Genomic DNA, 22,336 nt, shown 5'->3' on the forward strand with positions numbered 1-22,336 from the left:
AAGAGGTAACAGAAAGGATATCCTTTCTTCAACTGAAATGATGACTCGATTTCATCTGTTTTGATGAAGTTGTTCATTTGGAGTTGGGTTTGTTCATCCTCGTAGAGCCCCAGGCTGCATACAAACGTAAAGTCACAGAGGGCAGCAGCCTTTTGACTCTTCTAAGCTCCATCTTATAATCTCAGCTGGTTCCAAGTGTCTGGCCTCAGGCTGAAGTTTGGCACTGTTTTATCCCAGAGCTATTCAGAGCCCTCATCAAATGGAAACAATATGCGGGTTTAATTTTTGCACAAAACCGGCTTCTTGGGATAGAACTTCATCCCCTGTACGAATACCTCTGTGAGCTATAAATATATTCTGTTTCCTCAGGCATGAGGTGAAATGACAGGTTGCAGTAATAACAAGATTATAAAACTTTTTATTGATCCCCTCTGTAGATGAATTCATAAAGCAAATTCCACACATATCTCAGGTTCACATAGGTTTTTTTTTTTTTTTTACGCAAAGTTATGGCACCATTACTTTCTATAATTTCACCAGAAAAAATATTCATGTGGCTGTGGCCATGGTTTTATTTGTACAAATGATGAGGAAGTACGTGTCTTGAATAGACCCACTTTAAAATAGCAATTACACTATATCAACATTCCCCAAAACAGAATTAGCCGGATCAGTATGATGTTTAAGCCGGTGATTTTGGGTGCAAGATAAAATATACATTCCACTGACGTATTGTCTGACACCAGTGTAAAACTCCGGCGGACAGAACAGTCAAGGAAGCACAATTGGTTTCCCCTTTGGAAGCAACACAGTGGTAAACAACTGATGGACAATATTAAACCCAAGGGGAGAAGCTGAGTATGACAAACAGATTTATGCATGGGTGAACTCCACCGCGCCAGAGCCATCAATTCTCCATCTTTGTCAGTGCCTGGAGATGTTTCTTTAGCCTCCATCTCACCGCGCCTGTCATTACATTTATCCCTGTTCCCTGCTAAGTGCTAATACATTTACATTTTTAGTGCTGCTCAGTAATAAAAGAGGTGGAATGAGTGGAGGCCTTTTACCGCCGCTAAAACAAACATAAATGAACTCATCTCGCAGAGGAGTCACGCCACCTTCAAACTCCCCCGGCAGTCCATCCACACACCCACAAGCTTGGCCACTGCTCCACAGTGCAGGTCAACAGTGTTTGCGGTTTGAGTCTCCTCAGTTTCACTCACAGTTCTCGCCCTCATTTCGAGGTTCACTCGCAAGAGTCTGCCTCGCACAGGAGGCTCCACATTTAGTAATTTGTCCAGTCTGGATTCTCTGTCGTCGCTTTAAGAATGTGGAGGAAACATTTTTGTAACCAAAACTGAAGTCACAGGTTAAGCACACAGGCACAGAATGGGAAAAAGAGGGGTTGAGGTTGGTCTCTACTGTCTCAGTGGACTGACATGCTAAGTCTTTGGGTGGGGTCTAATTTTCAAATTACATATTATAAAACAGCCTCGCTCATGAATTCACTCTGCTGCATTTAGGAAAACACGAACCTGGAGACAGCCCTCAGGATGTTTTTTCTTCGCTTATCGTATTTTGTTGTTGCAGATGAAACAAATCCACTGTCTTCATCAAAGCTGGGTTTCATCAGTAATGACAAACATGAAGGCAAAAAAGAAAAGAAAAGCAATTTTAGCAGAGACAAAAATCACAAACCATCACATAAGGAACAAAATAAATAAATAAAGAGAGCTGTGCAGGATTCGATTACTAAACAAACCACAGATAAAAATAGCAAAGCATTTTTCAAACACAGCCCAGTCGGTATCTAAGTAAATTATCTACACGCTTTTGCTGCACTTCATCCGATGCAACACTACAATACTGATCTTAGGCGAATGATCTCGAGAGGTATAACCAGGGCCAACCAGCCATGATAAGATCCTCGCCCTGCCAACTACTGAATAAGGTAATAACAAGCCTACTTTAAGACAAGTGGTTATTGGGTCGTTTGAAATAGAACAATTCACAGCTTTACAAAGCCCTTTCCTTGGATAGCTGGTAGGGCACATCAATATAGTTGAGGCATTTGGAACAATGACTTGATAAGACTACATACTGTGTATGACTGGTGAGCAGGAAAAAGAGTACCAAAAATGTCATCGCATCATGTCCTAATCCATTTTGAATTGACTGCTGTGGCTCCTGTGTGTGAGAGAGGAACTCTACCTGTGCCTATGCTAAGTTTGACCTTTCCACAGTGTATACATTCTTTGCGTACATGTCACACGGGAAGAGCAGAAAAGAAAACATACAGAAGCCATTACTAAGATGGTGGAGAAACAGTCAGCTGTGCATTTACACCTGGGGCACTGGCTGCTGCTTCCTGCGGTGAGCTGTTCCCACACGGATTCAGTTCCAGTTAATCACATCGAGTACTTCCAGTGCAGTGAACAGCAGGTATTTTGGAATGGGAGACCAGAAGAAGAAGGCACAGAGGGGTGCTTCTGAAGTGTCCATGCGAAGGGAAAATTGTGCATCTATACAGTTTTACCAATAACACCGTGAATAGGATCTGGTACAGTGCATCATGTGTAACAGTAGTCTATATCTGGGATTCCTCCTTCTCTATAGCCGCGGTTGGTGCCATGTCCTGCGTTAGAAACGTGGTTGTCACCTTTGTACAGGCCAGTGCCATTGGAGGGGAATATGGTATGAATGATGTAATCCTCTCGTAGGGGTTTAGGCTGCATTGGCTGGCAAGCCGCCATAGGCGTCATCTGGAACCCCGGACTGCGGATCTCCAAGATGGTATTGTCTTTCTTGGTGCCTGACTCGATGTAATCATCATAGGTCTTGTTTTTTCGGGAGCTGCTGCGAGTATAGTGGTCACGGGAGCACAAATGCCCAGTCCTATGTCCATACCAACAGAAGATGCAAAAGATGAGAGCCAAAGATACAATGGCAGTAGCCCCACCAATAATCCCTGCCAGGGGCAGGACTGTCATCTGCTTTGAGTCTTTATCCTCCTCCTCCTCTACAGGGGCGAGGTCAGATGTTTCAGCTTTAGCACACACCAGAGCTTCATCAGAGTCAGCATCTCCAGCAATCATCCCTTTGCTTTCTGAACTGGCAGCGAGAGGCACCATGCAGATGATGTAGCTGGAGCGTGGTTGGAGGGAGGTAAGCAGGTACTCTCGACGGTCGCCCCGGACCAGAGTCTCCGTGATTGATCCCATGGCGTTCCCGGTACCCAGTCGGAGCCAGCTCAGCCTGAAGGAGGAGCTGGGCTGGGCCACGCTCCAAGTAACACGGACGCTGTTGTGAGAGAGAGGCTTCACGTTGAGGGCCAGGCTCTTCCCCACACCGCTGCTGCTGAGAGTGTAGTCTAAGCCAGAGTCAGGAAGCCCCAGGCCGGGTCGCTTTGAGCGGAGGGTGAAGAGAGAGCCCTGTGGAGGGGTGTGAGTGGTAGAGCTGTCGACTCCACCTACGCCCGCTCTGTCTCTGGTCCCTGCTGTCCTCACCACTTCACACTCCTCCATCTCGCTGGTCAGGTCTACCAAAGCCATGTCTCGCACCCTGTCGGGCCCATGGCAGGTGAGACCTCTGACAGTGATGGAGTTACCACGGGCATGCAGCCAATCATAGAGCCATCGCAGGTTGCAGCCACAGTGCCAAGGATTGCCTCGCACCAGCAGCTGGCCCAGGCTGTCCAGGTCCTTGAAGAGTCCTCTCGGCAGGGTGGTCAGGTTGTTCCCTGACAGGTCCAGCCTCAGCAGCCTGCGCATGCCGTCCAAGGAACCGCGCGGCATATGAGTCAGGGCATTTTCCTGTAGAGACAGGCGTTGCAGATGGGCGGCGGGCAGGTTGACAGGTGGGGTCTGGAGAGAGTTACGGACTAGGGACAACTCGGTTAAGTTGGAAAGGCGGGAGAATGTGTCATCAGCAATGCGCTGGTTTGCCAAAAGGTTCCCATCCAGGACAAGACATCTAAGTGAGGCGAGGCCTCGGAAGGCGTGGGTTGGGATAGTGGAGATTCGGTTGTCATCCAGACGGAGTTCCTCCAGAGAGGCAGGCAGTCCTGAGGGGATACTGGACAGGTGGTTGCGTGAAAGGAACAGTAGGCGCAACCGTGGGTTGTCAGCAAAGGCCTGGTCCTCAATGCTGACAGTGGAAATGGAATTGTCGTCCAAGTGGAGCTTCTCTAGCAAGGGCATCCGAGCCAGCGCACTACGAGGAATAGTGCGTATGTTGTTGTCCTGCAAATGCAGTTCACGGATGGATGGTGGCAGATGCACGGGGAATTCATCCAGTTCATTATCATACAGGTACACCACACGGACGGCAAGCTGGCGCTCCAAGGAGGTTGGCAAACCCGGGTTGTTTATCTGGTTGTTCTGAAGGTAGAGGACGGACGCCGTAGGAGGCAGTGACGGGATGGAGCTCAGGCCACGATCATTACAGTAGATAAAGTCCTCATCGCACCTGCATACAGATGGGCATATCATGTCCCTGTCTCCAATGTACCCTTGTATCGTGGCTGTAGCAAACTGAAGCATGCCGGCACGCAGTGTCAAGCAAAGAAACAGCAGGAAGAGCCGAGCCCGCAGCTTAGCCACACCTACAGGTGCCATTATGGTGAACATAAGCACTGTCTCTCTTTTCCAGGTCTGTTGTTAATCCTCAAATTGTTGCAGTGAGCTGGAATCCTGTGACCTCCACCCTGAGAGAGAAAGAGAAATTAGAGTCAGTACTGATGCACAAATGAATTAGTTAATGGTCTCAGTTGACAAGACAACTAAGGTGATTTCAGTGAATTTTTTCAGTTCATACTAAAATGACAGAAACATGCTACAATTATCATATCTAAACAGAAGCTACAGAGATGTCTTGCACTTAATGACAAAGTTGTTTTATTCACAATTAATAATCGTCAAGGAGATGTGCACACATGGCTAAATCTGTGAGGATTCCTCTCAGCCTCTCAAAATGTTCTGCCATCGATTAAAAGCCCCCAAAAAAAACTGCAAGCTAACTGTACAGCCAACCATCATTATGTTTAATTAGAAACAGTAATCCAAGATTACAGACTGAACTTTAGTGTGACCTGAGCAGAGTGGATATTTAGTCTTTGGAAAAGCAACTCAGGAATTGACAAATCAAATCCTGCATCTCGAATTAAGCCTAGCGCATAAATGTGAAGCTTTGAGAATATTCTCCTCTTCTGAATTATTTAAGACATCTTGGGAGGCTCCATAACTCCATTAGCAGTTGCCAGCAGATGGCTGCATTAGCCAGACAGAGCTGGAGATACTTTTCATTATCAAGACGGAACAACATGTTTTAGCTCAGAGCCATCGTCTTCAAGAGCTAAATTCTCATCAAGCAGTCAAGATGGCACTGGGCCCTATAAAACTTCATTAAAAAAAACTTCTACACAAATCACGTCTTCTTAGTTTCATTGTATCTAATTAATAAAGTGCAACAAAATAGTAATGGAAAGGTTTAATCTGCAGCAGAATGCATATGATGTGACAACAAATTAAAGAGGACCTATTATGCTTATTTTCAGGTTCATTCCCGTATTTTAGGTTTCTACTAGAACATGTTTACATGCTTTAATGTTTAAAAAACGCTTTAGTTTTCTCATACCGGCTGTATTGCAGCACCTTTTTTCACCCTCTGTCTGAAACGCCCCACCGCCCTCCCACCCTTCCAAAAAGCCCAGTCTGCTCTGATTGGTCAACTAGACCACTGTTGTGATTGGTCAACCAAACCAAACTCTTGGGACTCCGCTCCAGCTCCACTCTAACTATCTTTGTTTGACGGCCTGCCAAATTAGCCACAAGGCGGGTATTATGTAAATGTGTTACTTGGTGACATCACCACGTTACAAAAGAAAATGACTTCAATCAAGGCATTTCAGACAGTTCAGGAGCAGAGTAAATCCCTTTGGCGTGGACTTTGGGCCTTATAACTTTGCAGACCTTTTAAATGCACAAAAAACAATGTAACACTCTAAAGGAAAGGGAAAAAGCACAAACACATAATAGGTCCTCTTTAACTGTTTCTACCCACCACAATTGTGCCGTGGGAGGCCACATGAGCTGTACTCAGAACTTGATTGGCATCCCGATTTGCTGTTGTTATTGATTAAGTGAGAGATGTCATAACAGTAAGTAGATCATTGACTACAGAGATTTGGAATTTGGAGTGACAACTTGAGCCCATCGCAGTCTTCAATGACCGGGGCCATTAGTCAAACCGTTAAGGCCCACACAGCAGCAAACATAGTGAGGCTGTAGTATTGATTTTTTCACAAATCCGAGGTGATCTGCCAGAGCCAGTCGGCTCTCGTGCATATTACAGGATTCCCAGGGGAGCTGGACAGCATGATCATTAACCAAATGAATGACAACTCTGCGGGGAGTTGACTTATTTGCAAACATTCAACTGTGCTTATTAATTACCGAGAACGAACTTTGTTGATGACACTGAACTCGTTTTAAAGTGTAATGAATCACTGTTTGAAAAAAAACAAAAACAAGACCAAGCCCTCCCTCAGTGGCGGCTGGTCAGGGATCATTTAATGGAAAAGTAATTACTAAGTATCCTTTGTCAGTCCAAATGTTTTGTAAATTCTTCTTACAAATTACAGGATTTTACTTGTTCTCCACTGAGAGTTGATGTGAGCAGGAGTTTATTCCACCATTATAATGGATTTGAATAGGACGTCGGGGTATAACAATCAAACCTATCTGGGCACCTTTAAGCTGCCAGTATGCTTCTTCAGCAGTGCTTGTCGGATGGGGAAATGGCTTCAATCGGAAACCCCCTTCCCTCACATTTTTACGATATAGGAATTGGGGGGGTTGTGTCTGAAGATTTCAGTAACTATATAACTTATATAAGTTATATATATATATTATCGTGTCTCTCCACCCTCTCTATGACGGCAGGCTTTTCATCCCACCCTAGAGGCTGTTCAAAACAGCTATAAACAATTTTGACTTCCGACATTTTCTGACGCACTACTCTTACACTACTTTTCTGGCATAACCCAACCGTTATGCATGTCGGTCATGATGACCATCAGATACTTCCACTAAAAAAGATGTGAGTAGACTACACCATTCTCTAATAATAAATTCTGATCATAATAAAAGTGACAAGCATGGAGGGTGACAAATTCAGAAAACAATATCTGTGAGGCAAGATGGCATTATACATGGGAAAATGGATGTCGGAGATCGAGGCTGGTTACATGTCATTTATATTTTGGCGGCAGCAGAATGTGTCGCTTGATGTTATCTCTCATGTTTATACCCTTCTACACTGAGTCCTGCTCAACAACACAGATGTGTCATTTTTGACGTTTTAAAGGGAACATATTGTGCTCATTTTCAGGTTCATACTTGTATTATGGGTTTCTACTTTAACATGTTTACATGCTTTGATGTTCAAAAAAACATTATTTTTCTCATACTGTCTGTCTGAATATACCTGTATTCACCCTCTGTCTGAAACACTCCTTTTAGCGCCTGTCTCTTTAAGCCCCCACTCCCAAAAAAGCCCAGCCTGCTCTGATTTGCTTGCGAGAAAAATATGGTGCGTCACTAAAAAGTGACCGAGTTGTCTTATTTCACAGTTTTGGGTCGGTAGGCACTCCAGATACCTAAATGTATGAGCACAAGCACGGAAAAAAAGAGAGTTTTTCATGCTATGTCCCATTTAAGAAAAGTTTCTTTTAGTTCAGTTGTATTCGGTGTAGTATAATAACACATTTGTGACTTATAATTGTGGGTTCTTCAAAGCATTTTGTGCTTCTTTCCACTGTTCTTTCCAGATATTATTCATATAATTCTACATGTATACCCCTGACAGGGCAGATTAATACAGAAATCTATATGCAAAAACAATCAATCATGCTGATAATCTGTTCTCCAAGATGTTGCACTATAAATATACAGTATTTCTTCACTGTATATCAGGCTTGTGACTTTAGAATAACAGCTTCAATAGAAAATAAATGCATAAAAATGTCACGGAATTATTTTTCCAAGTTCAAGCTTTACTTTATATTTCTTATTTGATTTACATCCGCCACAATCAGCTAAAACATCTCCCAACTCAGAGCTCACTGATCATAAAATTCCCTTTTTCTACTTCAATCTACTTGACACAGTGAAGGAGTGTCAATGCACTTTAAGACCTGACAAGTAAAATCAGATAGTATTGTTTATACTCTTTTTGCAGTTTCATATTGGTCGATTTTATGACTAAGAAGGTTAAACAATATTCTGCTGTGAATGTTCAAAAGGTTTCAGTGTGTGTTCGTGTGTGTGTGTGTGTGTGTGTGTGTGTGTGGCTGAGCAGTGCTAAAGAATGGATGACTTTTGAATCCCAGGAGCTTCGGCAGTGAGTCTCTTGAACACTGGAGTATTTGGGTCAGCCCTTTAAAAACCAGCATAGACTTGGTGTGAGATTGAAGTGGCGCAGAGTGTCAGAGGGATTAATAGAGCATATTGAGCTGTGATTCTCTGGATTAAGCAGGTGCTACAAAGAACGACGGGCAGTCATTTCAGTGATGTTTTGCCCTGTGGTTGCTCATTTCTCTTCCTCTATTAGATATTAAAGCATGAAGGGAATGCTCTTTGTGTTTGTGAATGTTTCTGCTTCTGACGCGCTGTGTGTTTGTCTGTCCATGCACGATCAAATTGCAAACATTAACCCATATGGGGACAATCTATACGGTCGCAGTCTACATTTCAGCTATCTGTAGAGGGGAGTAAAGCGGGGATATGGGGTAATGTGTTAGCCAGACAGCCAGCCGCCTCAGGCAGAGTACAGCACACACACAACAACAACCCCCAATCTAATACTGGAACCGAAGACTGGATCGATTTACATAAAAAAAAAGGGAGGGAGAGAGAGTGACAGAAAGCAGCTTCGAGCAAGACCTTTGAATCCCGTTAATTCCCCCACAGTGGGATAGGACTGGGAAATCTGGAAAACTGGATTTTGGATGACCGAAGGGGGCTGCTGATGTATCAGGAAATCCACTTTACCGATGGCAGGGAAAAGATAATAGTGGCTCACAGCTTATCTTACATGCCATGCCCATGGATGGTAGTTTAGATTTACAGATTGGACATGTGGAAAGGATGACGCAAAACACGATGGTTATGGCGATGACAGAAATAACTCGACGGATCCGAGAGAGAAAAAAAAATTAGAGAGGCCAGAAAAGCACGGCCTATTCATCTTTGGTTAATCTTAGAGGGTTGTTTGGTTTTATTTCTGTAATACTTCTTCTAATACTCGAGCTAAGAGACGATGTATTTGCAATAATGTACTATAATCTTCAAGCTATTAAAACATGGATATAAAAAAAATGCACTTTAATCCCCGAAAGAAACAAACAAGGCACAAATATGCACCACGGCGTACAAAAAATATACATATTTTCCTCTCCACAGTTTGTGTCTTCATGCAAAATGATGAATTTTATTTGTCACTTTTATGTAAAATAAACAGACACTGCAGTCACCGTCACAAAATGATGTTCAAGTGTTTTAAACAAAGCCACCGCCTTCATCGCCTCACATTCAAACCAAATGAGTCTCTGCGTTTGCGGCTCAGAATAAATTATAATCGAGACTTATTTGATGTGCCAATGCAGTACAATCCTTTAAAATCTCTTATTATCTCCTCTTCTTTGAAAACGTGTCATGTGAAGAATATGCTATAGAGGCAGATTGAATAACATGTTAAAGGCTGAATAAGTAATGGATTCTTGCCCTCCATACTAACTCAGATTTTTTTTTCTTGGTTTATGCACCAATTTCCTGGCATGAAGGAGTGATTGGATTTGTACTCAGCAGTTTCTCATCTGAACTGCTGACAAAAAGGCCAAGGGTATGTGACATATATGAAGATTTGTGTTTTTCCGGATGAAATAAGTTGTCTTATTTTTTGTCATATAGTCTATATTAACACTCGAGTGAAAAAGACCTGTATTTTCTGTTGGGTTAAAATGGATTAATATCCACTAAGAGCTTACATTCTTCAATTACATGTACAAAGAAATCAAAGATTAAATCCCATTTCTAATAAATTACATATTACACATGTAAAATTGGATTTGGATTCAAGACATTTAACTAAAACCAGGCCAAATCCTTCAATACACAAAGCACTTTCAGAGCATGTTTGCATCCAATTGCCATATAAATATGAGAAAATACCAATACAAATCAATATTGGACCTACAAATTGACAGTTTATATTGTGTCCTTTACTCAGTACTGCTTCTGCAGCAAAGTAATAGAGACGGTGGAGTGCTCCACATAATTCACAGTTGGGGATGTCCCATCATCTTGGGGTTTTTTGTTTGCTGGTGGGTATGTAGCTCACAGGGCCCTGAAGTAACTTGATATATAGCGCTACAGCACTATAACATGTTTTATCTTTACAGCGCTATAATATGTTCTGTCGTGGCACCGGTCTAATTCCCTGTCCTCTCCACTGCAGCTGCTGCTGCCTCTGAATTATTTTGGCTCAGTGTTTCTTCCCCCAGACAGCCAGATTACAGGTAAATCCTTTCAGCATTAACAAAAGGACCGCAGCTCCTTGCAGCAATATGCTCCGGCATCGTGTGCAAAGGTAAGAACAAATCTTACATGATGCTGACAGGGTTTTTGGGGGGTTGTGTTGAAAATGTTATAAAACAGAATCTGTCGCCTTAACTGAACTGAACTGGGTTGTTTTATCTGTAAGTTTTGCGAAGAAATATTTTTTGGTTTAAATGTACAGTGTGTAGGATTTGGCGAAGTGTGTGGTTGCAGATTGCAACCACCTGAGTACCCCTCCACTCACTCCTCCCTTTCCAAGACTGCGGTAACTTGAGCCGCCAAGTGCTAAACCGTGGTAGTGCCGTTCACCTCGCTAAAAGGCCATCCTTACCATAATAACACTACTTTAAGAGCAACGGAAGTCAGACAGTGGCTGGCGGTATACCACGGTTTTGCACTCTGTGGCTCACATTGCCGCAATTTCACAAGCGTGTCGGAGAACTACAGTGGAGAGGTCACATAAAAACACTAAAGGCTCTCTCTAGAGTCAGTGTTTGGTTTGTCCGTTCTGGGCAACTGTAGAAACATGGCGGAGCAACACGGCAGATTCTGTGAAGAGGAACCGCTCCCTATGTAGATATGAAGAGCTCATTCTAAGCTAACGAAAACACACATTGCACCTTTAATAAAATATAATTTCCTTTTCCTTTTTATTTCTTCCTTTAGTGCTACTTTTATATAATTTGTTCTATTGAATCTTATTGTTTTATTCTAATTTAAATATTTAAATATCTGTTCATGCATTCTCTGTGTGTGTAGTCTGGAAGGGACTACAACTGCATTTCATAGTGCAATCCTGTGTTGTGTAATGACAATAAAGCCAAACTTTCAACCTTCAACCTTGAAAATTGCCTTTCTGATATCGAATGACGTTAATACTCTGAAGCAAGTTTCCCATGCCTTTGTTTGCTAATTAAGGAGAAAAACAACTGACTTACATGCCTCTGGATTTCATCTATGAAGCAATTTAAAATAAAGGTCTTGATATTTAACGGGGGATTTGCTGTTCTGCCACATTGGTGGATGAAACAGTGAGAGATAGGATGAGCTTGGCAGACTAGCTGGCAAATAAACTTTAGATGTGTCAGTCTGTGTCAGTGGTCATAATACTGTCTTTGATCAATGCCTCGCTGGCTTCTCAAATCGTTTGCACTGCTTTTAATGTTGCTGGTTTTTCTCGGTGCTGCATGAAATAGAGGAAATTATTCTCAAGAAGAGTCTTTTCCGTTTTGAGAAAACATACTTGATCATTTTAAATGGGACTTATAAAAGCAAATTTATCTTCTGCGTTTGAGTCAAGGAGTCAGGCTGTGGTTGTCACGCTTCAGCTAGGACTCTGATTGGATTTTTTTTATTTGTGAGAAAAGGAGAGAGGGAGGTTGGTTAGCTTAATTGGTTAAATTTGAATTCAAGCCTGACAAGTTGCAATATAAACACAGAGCTGTGGGAGGCCCAGGCAGTTGAGTCACATGACACGGCTGTGCCGTCAGGGTGAAAATTAACCCACATCAGAAAAAACAACAAGAAAAAGATAACATCAGTGAAAACCCTCTCTGTGTCTGACACCTTTACAGGGCTGTCAGGTTATGTCTGGCAGCCATACCGGAGGTCCAACAGCTATGATCAACTGGGGACGCCTGCAAACCATCTCACCACTGTTAAATGATGTGAAAAATGTATGTGCTTTTGAGTGTAAACTGATCACATCACTGCTGCTAACCATCCCTGTCATGTAGTAAACACACCTGACCTTCACACATCCACATCAGCAGCAGCTGCCGGTTGATTTTTTTATGCATTTAATATCCTTAAATTATTTGTGGCTGTTTGCTTCCTTTTATGTATTTATTCAAAAATAAAGTTAACATTCATTTTCCCCATGAGGAACTCAAATTGTGCTTTTTAGTTTAGGTTCACATCAGGTCTGTATTTTTTGTTTTCTGTATCTGAATGAAAGTGAAGGACATGTCCATTTTAAAATGTAAATTAACATTCTGTGCACTTTTTCTATTTGAAGAACCAGACAGTGTTATTTGGTTTGCATTTATGTCCTGACTTCAGTTTCTGGCAGGCAGAGTGGCCGTTGTAATCACAATGAATGACCAATGAAGAAATTTGTTTTTCATTTAACATCATAATGGCTATTTTATTTCAGGCAAAGTGAACATTTAACAGTATACGGCCTTTCATATACAGATTTTCAAAGTAAAGCTTAACTTATAGTTGTGCATTATAGAGCTAGATAGATATATCAGCAGATATTAGCTTATTGCAGATATATCAGTAAGGGATGGGACGAAATAGGATTTTAATTGCAGATCGTAATAGAAAACATGTGTTATCATATGGGAATTATTATGTCTCTGTCGAGTCTTTTAAATCACTTTAAAAAAACTCTTTTTTAGAATTGCTTTTCTGTAATTTTATTCCTGTTTTATGACATTTTAGTTGTTTTACTCTCTGGGTTTTTATGTGTTTAGTTATTGGCTTTAAGTACATTCAATTATCCTTGTGCTCTAAATGTGTTCTGTTTTTATTGTAAAGCACTTTGTAACTGTGTGTTGAAAAATGCTATATGAATAACGATTATTTTTATTATTATGTAAGAAAGAACAGACGGACAATGTTGCTATTCTTTATTTATGTATCCTTTATTTATGCAGGGGGACCTTATGATTTATGATTATATTATTTAGGATTGTTTGTTTCTCACTAAAAAGGATGTTCACTAAGAAAAGATGTGTCATATCTGTGATGCAATAAAAATATTAGTTTTCTTAACTAAATGTAAGATAAAGTGATTACAGTATTGTTTAGTGTATTTTTTAAGAGTTTTAAGCTTATTTTGATGATTATCAGGGTAATATTGTGATATTGTTTATGTTATGTGTTTGTTCATTCTTTTTTCTTTTTTTTAGTATCGGCCCATTTTTGGAACTCACAAAAATCTATCCCACTATCGACCTCAAAAATCCAGTATTGATTGGGCTATAGTGCATTAAGGGGTTTTGGCGCAGCTACAGCAGCGACATTCGTAAAAGCTCCAAAGTTACGCCTCTTCAAAGAGGTAACTACACATCAGGGCTACGGCAGATACAGAGATACCATGTGCTGCTTGTGTTTTCTCCTACGCTTCTGATTATTAGAAGAGACAACTTAAATAAGTTTAAGAAAGGCTCAGTAATCTGCTGCTTTTCAGTAACACGCATGTAGCAAGGCCATTTCCACTGCCTTGTGTCAAGCATAAATTTGGCTTAAAGGGGACATATCGTGCTCATTTCCAGGATCATACTTGTATTTTGGGTTTCTACTAGAACATGTTTACATGCTTTGATGTTCAAAAAACACATTATGTTTCTCATACTGTCTGTCTGAATATAACTGTATCCACCCTCTGTCTGAAACGCTCCGTTTTAGCGCCCGTCTCTTTAAGACACCCTCCCGAAAAAGCCCAGTCTGCTCCGATTAGCTTACGAGAAAAATATGGTGCACCTTTGCAAAGGTAATTCTCAAGCTGTGGGCAGTATATTCTAATGAGCCTGCATGTGACATAGGAAGAAGAGCCAAATCTGAATGGCTTGTTGAATCGCATGTTTTCTGATCTTGGCTGACTGGTTTGTCTTATTTCACAGTTTGTGGGTTGGTAGGCGCTCCAGATAAACAAACGTATGTCCCCTTTAACTTTGTTTCTCTTAGCTGTACAATCTACTGTACATATTCTTCCAACCTAATATAGTTTTTCACACTATGACTAATCGTGGATACAGTTCAATTCGGTTTCTCCTCGGCCACAAGCACATCTCAAAATAAAATTCTCACCAAAATAGAAAGTACAAGCAGATCATAGGCCAGTTTCCATCACATGTTGGTGCCATGATCTCAGCCTGCTGCTCCCAATCTAGTGTATTACTCACCTCCCTGTGGATCTTCATACTCTCATCTACACCCTCCACATCACAATTTACACATCAAATCCCACACTGTACTTTCCGGTATCGAAACATGTTCGTGCACGTCTTTGTACACACATCCTGGACGTCTGAGGACTCGATTTCAGTCAGCACGGATCGAACAGTTCTGTTTTTCAGTTAGAAGAAACTGATTTTTCTCTCCTCTCTCTCCCCGAAACAATTTCTCCACTCATGTATACCGGTATGTGGCTTGTGGGAACGATGAGGCGGCTGACTGAGACCCAGTTTTCTTTTGCTTCATCATCACACCTCCCTTTACATTCACGTCTTATTTCTACTTCTGTTTGACCTCAGTGTTGCAAGATCTCGCAAGAGAAACATCAATCAGGTCTGAAACAAGCCCAAAAAAAGCAACTCTCCCCCCCGAAAAAGCCCAAAACAAGCAACCTTACCTACCTACCACAATATGAGAGAGAGAGGCGGCCACTTGGTCACTTCATATATACAAATTTATTTTGGATTGCATGCATTTCATTGCATTTCTGCATCCATTTTTAGCTTGAAACTTGACATGTTTCTTGTTATAAACTTAAAGAAGTTGATCATTTTATTTAAATTTCTAGTTTTGAACTTTACATTTTTCTTCTTATAAACTTAAAGATGTTGATCATTTTATTTCATTTTTGCATTTCATTTTTAGCTTGGAAATTTACATTTTTCTTGTCAACTAATCTTAAAGAAGTTGAACATTTAATTACATTTTTGCAAAGAACTTCTCTCCTGTTGTGACAGTCACCTGTTTGGTAACCTTGTGTTACATTTACAAATGCCAAAAAATCATCTTTGTTGACTGAATTTAATCATGTTTTCATCTTTCAATCTGCGATTTTGTTCTTTTCTATTCCATAGCATTCAATCTGCTGCAGCTTCTCTCTCTCTCTCTCCCTCTATGTAACTCTCTCTTTATGCAACGTTTGCGTAATCCCTTTTGAAACAGTCTTTATATTGTCCCAGCAGAAATCTAAAGGCAAACAAATACTTCCTTTTCCTTTGACTGATTGAAATAACAAATGTTGGCAAATACAATCCATTTAAAATCCACTTGTGTCTAATAAAATCGTCGGTCTGCAACAATGCAATTTTGCAAAAAATTCAGTACAGAGCCATTAAATAAATGTAATTGAAGTAAATGTGAGGAAATGTTTCCTCGTGAGATGGAATTGGTTGGAAAGCACTAGTGCATGCATGCAGGCTTTTATTTGTTTGGAGGTGTATACGTTTGTCTTTCACCATATGAGAAATCACAGATGATAAATAGATACATGCCGCCTCCGGGGCTCAGAAAAGAGCCTTGACTTTGACTTCTCGGTGTGTGTGGGTTTCTCCTGCATGAAACATCGGCTGTGGGAGTGTTTGGATCTTAAACAAAAGTTGCTTTGAATCCCGAGACGCCGTTCAAAACTCTTCGCTCTCTTATGACTCCGCGTGATCTCGCTTTCACCCCTGAAATCTGGTAAGATTGGGCTGAAAACATATTGTATTTTTGCTGATGAAAATGATATATTAGAATAATATATCTTCAGAATCTTGGGCTATATTTATATGGTTTATATTTGGAAACCAGTACAGGATGGAAAAGCAAACTAAAATCCTGCCCCTGAACCAATACGTGTTGGCTTCGGACCTGAAAAACAAACAGAGGCAGTCATGGAGTTGGTATATTTCATTAATGGGTGCTGGCTTTTAGAGCAACCTTTACTGATTGCTTTGTTTGGCCTGCTGCCCAAAAGGAGAAAATGAGGGGGATAATCGAGCTTTATTGCCAACTGTTTAACTGGTGATAAGTGTTAGTTTGTTTAATGGCTTCATGTATCTCTTATTTAATTACTGACACCATTTGAGAAGATGGTACAGTCAAGGTGCTCCGCTGGTTTTGTTTCTATTTGCTATTATCTTAAGATCTCATAGCTTTCAGCTTTTGGAGGTGACCCGGAGTGAATTATCTTTTTCCATAAAAATGCTACAAGGATGAAAGAAAACTGCTGGTACAGAGACAGATTTCTTGCTTCCAAGCAGTAATTATATTGCATTTTGCGCAAGTCTGTTGTAGGCTAATGCTTTAGAAATGTTGATCATAATACAAAAGTTCATTGAGTGAGACTCACAGTAGATGGGGTTAAAATAGCCTTTGAGTCACAGCTTCCGTTTCTCTGAAAAATAATTACCCATCGCCCATCTTTGAAAACCCAGACAGTTGTTAAACAACTCCAGTATCCTGAAAAAATAGACTCCTCTAATAATCTGGATGAAAACATATTATGTTTGCTGTACAAGTAATTTAATTAAATTCTTAACCTGTCCCCTGTTGCGATTGTATTTCTATCCACATGTCCTTGCTCCCATTGTTAAACAAAAGCAAAATATGAATGCATTATTTTCTATGAAAATAGAAAAATATTCGAAAGAAATATAAATATACCAGTATAACTGTTGATTCAATTTTGATTTCTGGTCCAAATTGAGCTAGGAGATATGCCATTTCCGGTGTCCATCTTTGTTTGGATTGGGTAAAAGCAGTGCTCGAAGTGGGCCGGTACGCTTTACCTTCTACATTTTACTCCTTGGTGTAGTACAGGGACTTTTTCTTGCGTACCAGAACTTCTCTCAAGCTACCGGTACTCTTCTCTTTCCTCTCCATATCAGGTTCTCTGGGAGATTCATAATGGAGAATCATAACGGTGTAGCGCCAGCGTATTTGCGCTGCAAGTCATAAGCTGTATAAAGAAAAAAACAATGTGGAGAGCATCTGGACAAGCCAACACACGGCACGGCACGGCACGGAAGAGGGGGTGAGAACTAGGATGCTGTAATTCCACGTCCTTTGTGAACAAATATAATTATTGAAACATTATTTAACATTTTCTGAGTATGATTTTACAGGGCAAACATATCTACAATGAATAAATAAATGTTCAGACAAATGCTGTAATAAATTAAAAAATAATAATTTAATTAGTAATTTAATTAGTAGTTAATTAGTAGTAATAATGGTCCAAAATGATGTAAAATTGCATAGTTTTAAGTCAAAAACCTTGAAATATTCTTGAGGGAGGACCCACCAAACCTAATATCTCCTAGTATCTTTTACTCACTGTTGAAATTGAGAATGTGTCTCTGTATAATATGTAGGAGCATCCTGACTGGGACACTGCTCCTAAAACCTGAAGGAATAGCTCACACACCTCAGCTTTGCATGCATACCTGCCTGTCTGGCTGTCTGGCTGCTGTTGATTCCAGCCTATAGACATCCTATAATATATTATAGAGCAGGACTCCAGATAACACAGGAAAGCACTTCAAGTATTAACACTATATACAAGCACACCAACTTAACCCTATAATGTTACAGTGGGAATATTGTAGGAGTATTATAGGCTAAGATGAATAGCCCACGTATAATGATATAACAATAAAATCACAACTGATTATAAATAGATGATAAAAAATAAAAAATTAAAAAATTAAAAAAATTAAAAATTAAAAGAAATTAAGAGAAATTAAATTAAAAAATAAATAAATAGAAGAGATTGCTGATACCGGCCAATACAAACGCCAACATGTGAATAAGGAGTACTGGGTAAAAAAGAATGGTTAAAAAAAAAAATGTAAAGTTTAAACTGCTCCCATATTTAACATACATCAAGAATAAGTGAATCCATGCTTACTTTTTGAAGTGGGGCTGCCAGGGAAGGAGGTGCTGCAGCACCATTTGCACTATTCCTCCCAACACGTCTCCTTCAAGGACTGCAAACTGGATCTCCTTCGGCTTTTGTCGACATGTAGTCCATAAACTCTGCTGCGTGGGGGTGCGTTCTCGTTTTTTTTTTCAGGAACAACTCTTTCTTCTGCGTTTTTATGTTCAGCTCTGATGTCGATCACATGTCACCCCCGACTTCAGATCTGCTCTCTGTGGAAGATGAAAGTGACAGAAAAAATCATAAGGGAACACAGCTGACCATCAGTGCCAATCACATGTCAAGATGTTACGCATTCTGATGAAACTGTAATGGCATTACAGATCTTCCTGCATTACTGTCACGCGTGTTGTTACTGTATGTCATTCTGTATACAGTATTCCAGTTTCTATCTTTATTACTTCTCTTAATCTACTCTTGTTTAGAGGATTAAATGATTTATTCTTCATTTACCAAACTTTCATTACATTTTTTTTTAAACAAATCATTTGAAATGACTGTGACTCCATTTAATCCAAAAAAGAAAAAAACTAACTGAACTTGCTGTTTATATGGTTTTAATGCCAATTATAAAAGTCTAAAGTCAGCAAACTTCAAAAAGCCATTACTTTTCCCTTGATTTTCCATCAAATTTAATGCTGTGCTCTTTTACGCTAAGTTGATGATTGCACCACCATGATAGTCTTAAGGTTGTTAAATAAACCAAGTTCAAAGAAACTGTTAAAAGAATGATATAAATCTCAGCTATAATATGTAGACGTGAAAGATTTCCATCAAAGTTGTCTTTTTTTCCCAGACGAGGCCTTGAAACGCTGCCAGCAGCCCCCTCACCTCTCTCTCTCTCTCACCGGCTTTCCTTCACATCGATGCTGATCGGGTCTCTTTCTCACAGCTAACATCGACTGCTTTGTGACACGAGACAGCATGCCATCTTCCTCCGAGTCAGTTCGACTTACTCCTCTTGTCACGAATCCAAACCTCATCTGATCAGACATCTCAAACTACTGAGCTGTATTGCTCCTTAAAACATTTCTTCTTCTTAAATTCTTCAGCATGCTGCCTCCAATGAGCTCTGTAAAAATCTTTTCCAACCAACAAACTAACGAGGGAACCTGTTGGATGATGTCAACAAGGTATCTGCAAAAGGTTATTCATGTAGATCAGGTGTTTTCAAAGCCTGACACTGTGGGGCCCCCCGCTGTGCCCTCGCCTAAACTGTACGGCGACGGTTAAAGTATGCCGAATTATCTACTACCAGTTCCTGTTTGCAATGTTCCCATGGGTGTACAAACAGCTATTACTGGATTACTTTGCTACTAAAGAAAACTTAAAAATGTGATGATTCTCAGGTTCTGAAGTTATGAGGAGCATTTTGATTTTACTATGATTTATAAGCGTATTTATTAGGGCTGTCAATTGATTAAAATATTTAATTTCGATTAATTGCATGATTGTCCATAGTTAATCTTGATTAATTGCAAATTAATCTCACATTTTTTATCTGTTCAAAATGTACCTTAAAGGGAGATTTGTCAAGTATTTAATACTCTTATCAACATGGGAGTGGGCAAATATGCTGCTTAATGCAAATGTATGTCTTTATTTATTATTGGAAATCAATTAACAACATAAAACAATGACAAATATTGTCCAGAAACCCTCACAGGTACTGCATTTAGCATAATAAATATGCTCAAATCATAACATAGCAAACTCAAGCCCAACAGGCAACAACAGCTGTCAGTGTGTCAGTGTGCTGACTTGACTATGACTTGCCCCAAACTGCATGTGATTATCATAAAGTGGGCATGTCTGTAAAGGGGAGACTCGTGGGTACCCATAGAACCCATTTTCATTCACATATCTAAAGGTCAGAGGTCTAGGGACTCCTTTGAAAATGGCAATGCCATTGCAAGTTGCATTAATGTGTTAAAGAAATTATTGGCGTTAAAACATTATTATCGTTAACTTTGACAGCCCTAGTATTTACGAAAAATGATTGGCAATGGACATTGGAGATAAGGATATCCTCTGAAAGCGTAAGGCACACTGAGTCTAGAAACATGTACCGTGTGTTTGTTTAAATTTGACTGAGCTATGACTCAGAGAATCAGTACAATTTCTGACGCTAATTGCGACAATCAGACGCTAAGAGTTCCTTAATTGTGTGTGTCACATCCACTGCTGCTGCTTCAACTGTTGATTATGTTGGTGATTGGGACAAATCAACCGGCCAAACTACAATAACTTCCCGTTATTTTTAGAACACCTGTCCTTTTCACTTCAAGCAGTGTTGTCTCCTCATGTCTCTCCCTCCGAAATTCCATACTAACAGTCAAGTCAGTACGCTAAAACAGTATGGGAGATATTTTAGTATGTCCGAAACCTTATTATGAAATCAATAGAATGTGAATTGCATTCTATTTCCGCTGAAATATTACAGTATGCAAGGCTGGAAACTGCGGCGGCATAAATATCCCACAATGCAATGTGGTAGTGACGACAACGTTCATAACAGACGTAGACGGACAGCTCCAACACTTCAATTTCACAGTGCGTCCGAAAATATATATATACTGTTTATTCACACAAAAGTATGTTGAACAATAGTACACTTATTGAGTATGTAGTGCATAGTAAGCGATTTCTGACGAAGCCATTGCACCATGCCTATGATGTAATTCCAGTATACCATCAGTTATACAGTTGTGATTAAACAATCCTCCGTGCCAGGTGTCAGTGCAGCATACTGAGTCCAATCAAACTGACACAAGGGGGCAATACGAGGGCCTGGATAGCATGGTACTAATATGTTAAACTTATATATCAGAGAAAAGAGCAACTTTCACCTTTTCAAACAAACACATCTGAGGACAGCGACAGTTTTATTATCAGAATAACTCTCTATCGCCATAAGAGGAGTGTGTTGCTGTTAAGTAAACACAGAGGGCATACTGTAGGAAGAGACAGCATTGTGCAGTAGGCATCAAGGGTCCGCATCTTCCTCTCCAGGGAGGACCACCAGGGTAAAACCGTCTTCTTTCACGACACTAAACCCCTTGGCACTGTCACCACATCCCATAATTCCTCCTGTCATTGCCATGACACTTAACTGACCTTTTGATTCCCAGCTCTGACACACAGGTTGGATTGCATATCTCCAATTTTCTAGCTGAAACCTCCAATTGGATTCCTGCCAAAACACCTCCCGATTGACCTTGACAAGACTGAGCCGCTGTTCCCCTCTCAGAAATCCTGCCCTCAACAAGCGCCGTCAATCACCGTGACACCCGCACAATCGCTCCTTCCCAGACTGACGTTTAGTTTGATCTTAGACAACCGACTGCTACATCTGCTATTGCAGATTTGCCGTGTGTAAAATGTGCTGACTCAGACGCAGTTGCTTGCACAAACACTCTTTGTCTCCCATCTGGACTGCTGCAGCTCCGATCTGGCTGAGCAACCTGAAAATAACTGCAACGGGACAGTTGTCAGACTAAACTTTAAAGTTTACATGAGCTTGTTTCCAATTGCTGTAACAAAATGTGGTGATTGGCTAGTGTAAGCTATGCAGGTCTGATTTGAGATACTTGAAATTGTTCATGTACAGTCCTCACATTAACATGTTTACACTACATTACCCATCTCAAACTTTGAAGCTTTGGAGTAATATTTCTCAAATGAAGAATCAAAAAGCAAATTTCTAAAGTGAGATTAAAATGCACCTGTGTACATTTGTTAGTATTTCCATCCCAATTTATCCTCCCTTTTGTTCTTTAACTCTACTAGTGCAACGCCCGTTCAGAACTGTGCCGAATGCTCGGCCTGTGCCAGGGGACGACTTTACCGTTAAACAAGGTAGACAACTGCCTGGGGCCCCGAACAGTTATAGACTTATTATGATGTTGAGATAGATATAAAAAGATATTGAATCATGTTACTATTCTAACTCATTGTACTCTGAAATAACTTATATAAGGCCCACAGAGCGCTTAAGAATATGCAACTCAGCTGTACTACTTGCTGTGTACTTCTACTTCAGATGAAAACATTG

At 40.5% G+C, this 22,336-nt stretch overlaps 1 protein-coding gene and 1 long non-coding RNA gene across 3 annotated transcripts in view; both read right to left on the minus strand.

The window, feature by feature from the left end:
- Positions 1–402: 402 nt before the first annotated feature.
- LOC119475415 overlaps positions 403–22,336 on the minus strand; it is a 307,840-nt gene continuing 285,906 nt past the window's right edge. The window contains exon 3 of the long non-coding RNA XR_005203790.1: positions 403–966. This is a non-coding gene — a long non-coding RNA (uncharacterized LOC119475415). The remainder of the gene's footprint in view (positions 967–22,336) is intronic.
- Positions 403–22,336, minus strand: part of flrt1a (fibronectin leucine rich transmembrane protein 1a) — a 49,876-nt gene continuing 27,942 nt past the window's right edge. For both annotated transcript variants that reach the window (XM_037748071.1, XM_037748072.1), the window contains exons 2-3: positions 18,253–18,494; positions 403–4,705 (exon numbers count right to left, since the gene is read on the minus strand). In XM_037748071.1, the coding sequence (XP_037603999.1) occupies positions 2,571–4,628 (2,058 nt within the window). In that variant the 5' untranslated portion in view covers positions 4,629–4,705; positions 18,253–18,494 and the 3' untranslated portion in view covers positions 403–2,570. The remainder of the gene's footprint in view (positions 4,706–18,252; positions 18,495–22,336) is intronic.

The sequence above is a fragment of the Sebastes umbrosus genome, chromosome 17 (genome assembly GCF_015220745.1).
Source record: "Sebastes umbrosus isolate fSebUmb1 chromosome 17, fSebUmb1.pri, whole genome shotgun sequence".
Taxonomy (NCBI): Eukaryota; Metazoa; Chordata; class Actinopteri; order Perciformes; family Sebastidae; genus Sebastes; species Sebastes umbrosus.